Genomic DNA, 10,339 nt, shown 5'->3' with positions numbered 1-10,339 from the left:
GAAAACAAGGCATTAACCCATTGGGTTTCATCTTGCTAAAGGTTGACATGTATGGGGGAAGGGGAGTTTACAATGACAAAACTCACCTAGCATCAGTCATTGGCCTGAATCCAGTTATTAGTCTTATCTAGAGTAGGCCCGATGAATCAATGGCAGCTTGGCAAGTAAACATTTATATAAGTTCCATTAATTCAATAGGTCTAATCTGATTGGAACTAACAGGCCATTTATTGCTGCGAAAGTAGGGAGAAGGGGGAGAATAATCTGCAGAGAATTAGACAAAGGCAAAAGGCTTCAGTTGGACTCAAGAATAAAAATGACCAGAGTTGAGTCTTGTTGTTTCCATTGTGGTTCATCATAAGACAAAAAGAGAGGTCCCAGCAGGAGGAGAAATCCCAGCTTTGCCACCAATGGTACCCCAAGAAAGCATTGCACCTCATGTTCAGGATGGAAGTATTTGCTTTCATTTGCCACCACATGGCCTCACCTCTGTCACCTTGACCTCCCTAAATTATAGATGGTATCGTGTTGTTCAGTTACAATGGTGTACGTCCAACTTACACCATTGTAACCCAATTTTTTGGTTGCTCTGGAAGACAGAAGTGTAGAAGATCCAAAATTCCCCTACCTTTTCTCTGCTGCAGTCCCATCCCTGAACATTTCCATTTTGGTGTTAAGTGGGGTGAGGGGAGACATTGAAACATCTGGCTATTTTCCTTTAGCTGGAAACATAATGATGTCATGGTCAGGGACCATTGGAGGTCCCTGAGGACACCGGTCACAGTTGGTCCAGCTCAAACAAATAATAAAAACAAAAACAACAAAAAATGGGCATGTCTCTGCTGCTCACCTTGCTCTTCATGAACACAGAAGTGGTTACCTGGAGGGGAGCTGCAGCAGAGAAAAAGTGGGTTGGGGGTTTACATCAGGGATGTTTCATTTTGGACTGTCTCATCACAGGGTTTTCTAGGTAGAAGGCTTCAGCAGTGGTTCATCATTGCTGCCTTCTCTCAGTACTAACAACTGTTAGCTATGATGCTAACTGAAAGCTACCACCCTTTGAGTGTTGGACTCCGACTCAACCTTCTGGATGACCTTGGGCAACTCACACATGCTTAGCCCCAGGAAACCTTGGGATACGGTCACCATAAGTCAGAAACAACTTGAAGGCACACAGCAATGGTGCCACTGCCAATTTGGAGGTCACACAATCATAGGATCACCATAAGTCAAAGTTGTCCCGATGGCAGTAAACAACAACAATCAGGGATGTATTATCTGCATGCCAAAGATGATCTCCTGATGCAGGATTGAAGTCTGCATTTTCATTCACTTGAATTTGAAGGGGGGGGGTTAGTGAAAGGACAAGAAACTTGGTTGTACTGATCAACTTTGGAGAACTTCAACTGACTGCAAAAGTGCTATTGCTTTTCTGTTGGTTTTCATACACACTGAAGGGCCCTAGCTTTGGGGCAAACAGTGTTGCCATTTCTCAGGGAGCCAGGCTGGTGAAAGTTTTAAAAGGAGCTTCCTTATGTCTTGAAAAGCCTGGGGTTAAAGTGTTAATACTGTGGGAGAGCAAGTGAAATTTCTTGCTTGAGGCAGTTTATGAAGCAGTGGTGCTCCCCCTGAACCCAGGGTGCAATAATAATAATGATGTTGATGATGATGTAAGAGCATTAGATGAGTATTACATGAGAGCTATATGAGAAGTCTCATGCTGACATTGAGGGCATTACATGATATTTTCACAATTACATGAAAGGTAACTTGGGCATCCAAAAGTGAAATGGCCAGAGACATGAATTTACAATAGATAAAAATAATAGGATGATCATTTGCTAGTACATTCCCTTCTGAAGAGAAAGCATCTTGACTTCCATAGCAGGAGATCACAGCTGCTGTTGGCTATATTTCACTCTTGATTATGAATCTAAGAGCTGTATTGCACAGAATGAGGTTGCAGACATTTGATCTGTACTATTGCAAGATGGAGACCTTACTATTCAATGCTTCCTATATATGGCAAGCTAACACAACAAAGAGTAGGCTACACTGTGACAAACACACACACACACTAGAGGCATAATCCCTCACCTCAGTCTACAGCCATTCTGCACAAAGTGGGCTATGGTTTAGATCCATAATTACTGGAACGTAATTATTGTTTTGGTAGTATCTGCAAGAAATAATTAAATGGGTCTTTCAAATTATGTGGTATTCTGCATTAAGCCACATTGTTTTACAGGCAGTGCCAAAGTGGCACCTTCCCAAATCACAGAGAAGAGGTTTCCGTATCACTCTGATAAAATAATCTCAACTGGGCCGTGAGTTCCCTCACTGTACAGTTCCTTCCAGTCACTTGGAGGTGAAGAAATTCTGCAGCACCCCTCTCTTTTAAAATCAGGCAATGAAGAAACTGATATGAATCAACCTTCACTTTAGGTAGGTTGTATTAATTATCTGTTTTGTCCAGTGAGCTGTTCCCTAGATGGAGGGTGAACACTCTTTCTGGAGCTATGGACTCTAGTCCCTGATTTTCACTTGCAGACATATACTGATCCACAGTGTTTCAGTGAGTCGCCTAAAATGACGGTGAAGGCAAAACAGACGGTAAAACATTTTGCATGTTAAAAGGTATTATAAACAAATCATATTGAAACAGGCATCCCCTTGTGAAGAATTCTTGTTAGCGCCAAGAACGACTTACATGAAGTACCTCTGAAATTCTGCTACCTTTCTAAAGCTTGCCAAGACCATGACTGTCTGAAGTGATGTGTTTCAAAGTACCCTATTAAGGTCACTTGGGAGGACAACTTTCCAAACTGTTCATAAGAGTTATCTGGAGCACTGTATGACTTCAACTGTGAAATACATTAAGGGCAATCAATAAGTAATTAGAACATCCCTAATGACTAGACTGAAACAATCACTAAAAAGTTACAAAAATAGACTAGAGATACAACAGACTAATGACAGGGGATGAAGCAATTGTTGGTTCTTCGTTCAGTCTGTGATAAAAACTTGTGAGCCATTACATTTATGTGAAATGCTAGGCATAATCAACTTTCACATATTCCCAACCCATCAGTTAACCATTCTCCTGTAAATGGATACAATTCCTGTGTCCAGGTTTTATAGATTAGCATCCAATAGCCTACCCAAGTGAAAATGACTGAGATGACGTCAATGTAGACTTAACATAAAAAAACAACAACTCAGTAACCCAATGTCTTCCATCACTTAGGAATGCTTTTCACATATATTCACATACCTGCATTGGGAAAATGTTCTGGGATGTGTGGAAGATCTAAAGAAATATTTTATAGAGTTACAAGAATGTGGCGCTACATGCCTGGCATTGCACCAGCCAGCTTCAACCTCATTAATGCCAACTCTGTCCCAGCATTCACTTAACACATGCACTGGAATACACACACACACAGAGTCAATTTTGAGAGCAGGGGAATATTTATTGCAGGCACATATAGCCTGCTAAAACATCAGTCAGGTCTGAGTCAAGTAACAGGAAGGTCCAGGGTTAGGCATGTTTGAAAATCCACTGTGCATAGGCACTATGAGAGCCAGCATGGTATAGTGGTTTGAGCACTGGACTCTGGAGACCAGGGTTTAAACCTCCACTCACTCATGGAAATCCACTGGGTGGCCTTGGGCAAGTCACACTCTCTCAGCCTCAGAGGAAGGCAAGAACACACACACCCCGGACAAATTTAGCCAAAGAAAACCCCAGGTTCACCTTACCTGCCATGCAGGAACACACAGCTAACACACTCCTGAGAGATAATAATAATAAATAATAATAAACTTTATTCTTATAATCCGTCCTTTCTGCTGCAGCAATCAAGGTGGCTTACATGACTAGAATATACTGGAATACATACTCTTAATAAATAAATTGACCCCCCCCCCCTTTAAAACAGGATTAAATACAATACAGTTTAAAAATTCAACCTGTTAAAATGACATCAATTTAACCACTGAGGTCTAAAAGCACCAACAGGGTCATGCTTCCTCTGTCGATGCCTAGACAAAGGTCATCAACCAGAGCAACCATGGCAGTCTTCACCCCATATCCCGTCCTAAAGCTGGTTTGAAATGGATCTAGTTAATTAGTTTCATCGGTTTTGATCACCTTGCTCAAAAATGGCAGATGTGATACAGGCCTAGTTTTCAAATCCAGGGGGTCCAAGGAAGGCTTTTTCAGGAGCAGTCTAATGACCGCTTCTTTTAAACATGTTGGAACATAGCCTTCCCTAAGGGATGCATTGATGACATTTTTGAGATGGTCATAGAGTTCGTTTAACGACCTCCAAAGAAGAGTCTACTACTTTCTGAAACCGTCTATCCACCGCTGAACAGCTTTTAAAGAACTAGAATCAATTTTCTTGCAATTTAAATTGTTTGATATTCTGTGCCTTCATTTCCAACTTATACCAACCCTAGGGTGAACTTATCATGGGGTTTTCTTAGCAAGTTTCTTCAGAGCCATCCTCTGAGGCTGAGAGTGTGTGACTTGCCCAAGGTCACCCCGTGGGTTTACATGGCTCAGCAGGGATTTGAACCCTTGTCTCCATAGTTCAACACTCAAAGCACTACATGCTTGCTCCTTGAAAATATAAATGAAATAGAGACTATTTCCTAGTCTCTGGGGCAGAGGAAAACAAGCTTGCTCTATCATCAACATGGCTGTGTGTGCCTTCAAGATGTTTCTGGCTTAGGGTGACCCTAAGGTTAAACCTATCACAGCATTTTCTTGGCAAGATTTGTTTAGAAGGGGTTTGCCTTTGCCTCCTTCTGAGGCGGAGAGAGTGAGATTGCCCAAGGTCACCCAGTGGATTTCCATGGCTGGGTGGCAATTCAAACGGTAGTTTCCAGTCACAGCACTAGCACATTTCTATACTGCTTTATAGTGCTAGGCACTCCCTTAAGTGTTTTGCACTGAGTTAGCCAATAGAGCTGAATAGAGCTACACAGACTCTCTGTGGCTAATATCTCGGGGACAAAATACCCTAGAACAGTGATGTCTGAACTCTGGCCCTCCAGATGTTTTGGACTTCAGCTCCCAGCATCCCAGACCATTGGCCAAGGTGGCTGAGGCTTCTGGGAGCTGAAGTCCAAAACACCTGGAGGGCCAGAGTTTGGACATCGCTGCCCTAGAGGCACCATATCCCAACTGATCTTGGAAGCTAAGGGTCAGCCCTAGTTAGTACCTGGATGGGAGACTGCGAATGAATATAAAATGCGGTAGTCTATATTTCAGAGAAAGGAACTGGCAAAACCACCTCTGAGTATTCTTTGCCTAAGAAAACCCTATGAAATTCATGGGATCCCCATATGTCAACAGGCAAGATGAAGGCACATATACACACATAACATGTCTCCTCTTAGTCTTCTCCAAGCTAAACATACTCAGTTCCCTAAGCCATTCCTAACAGGGCTTGGTTTCCAGATCTTTTAAGATCTTGATTATTCACCTCTATACATGCTCCGGATTTTCGGTGTCCCATTCTTTGGTTTCAGTCCACTGACCAATTATTTTATTATTTATTTATTTCCAGGATTTATATCCCACCTTTCTCCCACAATGGCATTCAATTACAAATCCACCCAACATTAGCACTGTCTAGCTCTCTGAAATGTTGGCAATCCAGATGTTTAGGATTTCATCTGCCAGAAGACTCAACCAATATGGCAAATGGCAGGAAACCTAGGAATTCATGTTCCCAACATTTAGAATACCAAAATTTGAGAATTCATCTAGCCCACATTTTACCAGATCGTCTGCAAGAATGTAAGGGTGACCAAAATCAAGATATAACTATATCCTCAAGATTCTCCTGAGATCTACCAATCTTGTAACACTATTTTGGAAAAGAGATAGGATTAGTTTGGCACAATCTATTTTTGAGAAACTCGTACTGGCTTTTCCTGTACGTTTACACTATCCAACATTACTGTATTCCAAATGAATATATGTGGGCTGGTATCTTGTTGACTAATCCAAGCTAGATTGGATCCATTGCAATGCTTGCTATATAGAAATTCAACAGGTAGGTAAAGCAGTTGGTTCTAATCTACTTTGGACTAATAGCATTTTAACAGTTAATCCTCCTCTGTTGTAGCCTCTGTACCAATTAACATTTGCTGTATTTAATTAATGGTGTGGAATACTAGCATTTTTCAGGAATGTTTTTGCTGATTTAAAAACAGCAAAAACTCAAAAGCAAAAAGTAACTCTTCCACTACTGACTGGAAAGGTATCACACAGAAGTGCTCTAGGAGTTAGCCTGGGGAGTAAAATAATCATATCATTATTTCATGTATCCTCAACCAGGTACTTTACCCAAGAACTAATAATGATCATGTGCTGATCTAGCCAAGTCAGGAGACTTCCAAAAATGGAAATTTGGGGAAGGAACAAATCTCACTACAGCCACTCCCTGTCTATTTCTTAAAATAGATACTAGGCAGTTTATAGGTAGCCAAGTGTGTTAGGGGCAACTAATTTTAGATTTCTATGTCATTCATATGGTACAGCTAATATTGCTGCAGTGTGGAGTGTTGCTTTAGTTGTCAGTTTTTGCAGTGTGACCAAACTGTCAGTGGTCGGCAAAAAATTAAAGAGAAAAGCCTGTTGCTGTTTTTTACATATGTTCACCAGGTCCCTCTGCATTGCCCCTTATTCTAGGAGGTCAGTGTAACACAGAGGATAAAAGAACCAGGTTCAAATCTATATTTAGCCCTGAGGCTTGGTGGACAACCTTGAACAGACCACTCTTTCACAGCCTTTACCACCTTGCAGAGTTGTAGAAAAGAATAAAATGGAGGACCAGACTGGCTGGAATTTTGTTTGAGACATCTTCTGGCATAACCTCCCATTATGCCAATGCACATGCTTTTTTTTTTAAAAAAAGTCATTATGTAATAATTAAATTCCTCCTTCTGCAATGACACCCCCCAACACTATTAAATTTTCTGGTGCTGGCTATTTGGGAAGGCAACCATCCTTTCTCCAGGCTCCAAAACTGCAGCCAGCTTGGAGGAAACATGAGACAAAAATGTAAGGGGAAAAATATATCATTCTCTTCATAGTCCCATGGGCTACATTAGCTGGTTAAGTTACTTTTTCTTTTTTCCCCACAGTTCCCAACTCTGTGTCTTTCTGTACACAACATTCTTTACCTGGACTGTCTCCTCTCCAATCTCAGCTAATTCTCTTCTATAAGTCCACCCCTCTCAAAATCTTTTAGGTGTTCAAAATTATTTTCTGGTCCACCAACTATGTTGTTCCTTTTCAAAATACACACAGTTACCTGCTATCCATTTGATCTGGCTCTATTCCACATCACATCTTCTGTCTTCAATCTTGGTCTGCTTTGTATTTCCTTAACGTTAAGCTATGCTATCTGATTCTGGCCCTCTTAACAAATACAATCTCCTCCATCAGTCCACTCCTACCAAACTTTCATGCAATCTTTTTCATCCAGGTGGATCAGGATAGCCATCTGCAGCCAGTCAATAAATGATCAGGTTGATGAAGCTACATCAGCTGAACCTAGTTAACTTCAAGTATCTGTTAATTTTATTCTCTTGGCTATTTTGCCTTCTCCTAAAATGTAAGAGATGGTTACTCAATCATAAAATCCAAAGAAGAAAAAAAATGGCTGTTATCTTTCATCATCAGATGTAGCTACAACAACAGAACCCCATCATTGTGGTACTTCACCAATGCCCACCCCAACCTGCCTCCTATAGTAGTATCCCAACTGAAGGGTTTCTGGAGATTGAGAAACTAGGAAATGATGTTTACCCTGCATTTCTAGTTGCTGTGTGCAATTGGAGCTGGAGGGACACCCCAGAGTCCTACTGCTTTTCTCAATGTGCCCTGCAACTAGAAGAGCACTATAGGCATTATTTCCCATCCTCCCCATTTGCAGTACCATGGAAACCATTTGGTTTGGGGGCTGCTTGGTTTAAGAGGTAGGTTTTCTGGTCATAGTTTCTCTTCAATGTGAATCCCAAAAGTTACAAGGTTTTACGTTGGACTCATAAATGTTGAACAGGATGCCAGATCATGGTATTAAAATAAGATTTTGGATTTACCATATATATAAATAATAATAATAAAATTTTTATTTATACCCCGCCCTTCCGAATGATCAGGGCGGCTAACAAAATGCACCGAAGCGCAGACAGAATACAGAATTAAAAACAAGCACAATAATATTAATCAATAAAAACCCCCTTAGCCCATCCTCACGGCCACGAGAGAGGAGGGAGGCCCACAGGATGTTTTAGTCGGGGAATGCCTGACTAAATAGGAAGGTTTTTAGACCCTTCCTAAATTGGGCCAGGGTGGTGGATGAGCGGAGCTCCGTGGGCAGCGTGTTCCAGAGGGCTGGGGCAGCTGTGGAAAAAGATCTTCTGGCCGTAGCAGCCAACCTAGCCCCAGGCACCTTCAGGAGTTGCTGCCCAGATGTTCTGAGGGTGCGAGGCGGAATGTACGGGGAGAGGCGGTCCTTCAGGAATCCTGGACCCAAGCCAGGATAAGTCAACCTCATAAGTCAAGGGCAGGTTTCAGGGCCAAAGTTATGGATTTTGATATGACCTGTGGATAAGTCGAGGTTAAAACTTAGGGGGAAGTAAAAGATGAAGCAAAGGATAAAGATGCCAAAGAAAAATTGCAAGAGGCCTAACTCTCCGTAGAGAGAGATATGGTAAATAGTGGCTGTGTGATATGTGGGTGAAGCACCAGGTGCAGGTGGGACTGAAAAAAAGGATGAAAGGGTAAAGCAAACAAATGGCAACTACATTAGCAGTGATTACAGCCTTTAATTTTAATGTAATAACTGCCTGATTTTAACTCAGAAAAGATGACATACACAAATGTTTTATTTAAATCCTAGAAAGTCCAATTCCTCAGAGCTCTCCCTTGAGAGGAAGCACCAAAGCACTGCCACCACAGCCATTTTCCTGCCCACGCAATGAAAAAGGTCAGAAGTGGTGCCATAGCGGGTGGTGGTGCTTCTTTAGCTCCTCCCGGAATGTATTAAGCTCTTGGATTTTGCCAGTCTACTCAGAGAAGCGGATGCCCCCCTTTTTTTGATGATAGTTAAAGTACAGTACTTAGACTGACCCATGAATAAGTTGACCTAGGTTTTTTGAGTCAGTTTTTGGACTAAAATTTCTAGACTTATATACATGATTACATACAGTTGGCTCTCTGCATCCACTGATTCTTGATCCTCGGATTCAACCATCCACAGATTGAAAATATTTTAAAAATATATAATTTCCAAAAATCAAACCTTGATTTTACTGTTTTATATAAGGGACACCATTTATTATGTCCTTATATTCAATGGGATTTGAGCATCCACAGATTTTTGTATCCAAAGGAGGTCCTGGAACCAAACCCCAGCAGATACCAAGGATCCCCAATACAGTAATCTATCTTTAATAGAAGATCTTTTAAAGGAATCCTCAATTTTACTGCAACAGCTGAATCTTACATACATAAGTAAAAGTGACACTTTTAAATAATGTAAATAATTGTGTGTAAATTAAAGGACTTTTATTCAACCAGTGATCTTTAATTAAAATACAATGCTAAACAGTTACATATTTGTGGCTGAATATTAACACAAAACCAGGGAGACTTGACACGGAAACAGAACCTGCTTAACAGTGGGCAGGGTCAATAGTACAAAATATGGAGACCAGACTCTTATAAAATAGTTCCTGGAAATTTTTTCTCTTTCTTTCACCTTTATAAAAAGTACTAAAAACTTAAATGTCTGTTCCTATGTCAAACCCCCCCCCCCGTTATTCCTTTTGCCATATTTAGAATTTATGTGCAAAAGGAATGTCCCTTCATAACCCACCCTTAACCCAAGAACAAAAAAAAATAGTCTCCCAGTTTTCTACATTAAAAAAATATACAGATGTATAACACATTTCTTCAGTAAATACAAATGTTAGAGTTCTATGTAGGAAACAATCTTGCTTACATAATTTTGGGAAAGAAAAAAATAGGATTCAATTCTTGGATTCTATTCTGTATGCAAGGAACACAAGGCTGGCTCAATTTTTTTAGTCCAAGATTTGCCAAGGTTCTGCATTAAAGTCCAGAAACAGATGTTGCTACTAGTAATATCTGTGCGTTCAGTAAAATAATTAGGAGTAAATGGTGATGACCTCACGGCCTCCTCCTCTCACCAACAAGACCCTGTTTAAGCCTTCTGTCAAAACGTCCAAGAACTCCATGTCTGGATGTCAGCAAAGTCAAGGTTTTGCAAGTTAGTACAAAAGTAAACCT

The 10,339-nt window shown here is 40.8% G+C and overlaps 1 protein-coding gene across 6 annotated transcripts in view; it reads right to left on the bottom strand.

Annotated features, from left to right (window-relative positions):
- Nucleotides 1-8,831: 8,831 nt before the first annotated feature.
- Nucleotides 8,832-10,339, bottom strand: part of LOC149316866 (solute carrier family 12 member 7-like) — a 126,854-nt gene continuing 125,346 nt past the window's right edge. For all 6 annotated transcript variants that reach the window (XM_089516415.1, XM_089516418.1, XM_089516416.1 and 3 more), the window contains one exon: nucleotides 8,832-10,289. In XM_089516415.1, coding sequence (XP_089372541.1) covers nucleotides 10,198-10,289 — 92 coding nt within the window. In that variant the 3' untranslated portion in view covers nucleotides 8,832-10,197. The remainder of the gene's footprint in view (nucleotides 10,290-10,339) is intronic.

This window comes from Sceloporus occidentalis, unplaced genomic scaffold, assembly GCF_023333645.1.
Source record: "Sceloporus occidentalis isolate IW3139 unplaced genomic scaffold, rSceOcc1.0.p SCAF_3, whole genome shotgun sequence".
NCBI classification, from domain to species: domain Eukaryota; kingdom Metazoa; phylum Chordata; class Lepidosauria; order Squamata; family Phrynosomatidae; genus Sceloporus; species Sceloporus occidentalis.
Note: the sequence above shows the minus strand (reverse complement) of the source record. Positions and strands in the feature narration are given on the sequence as shown.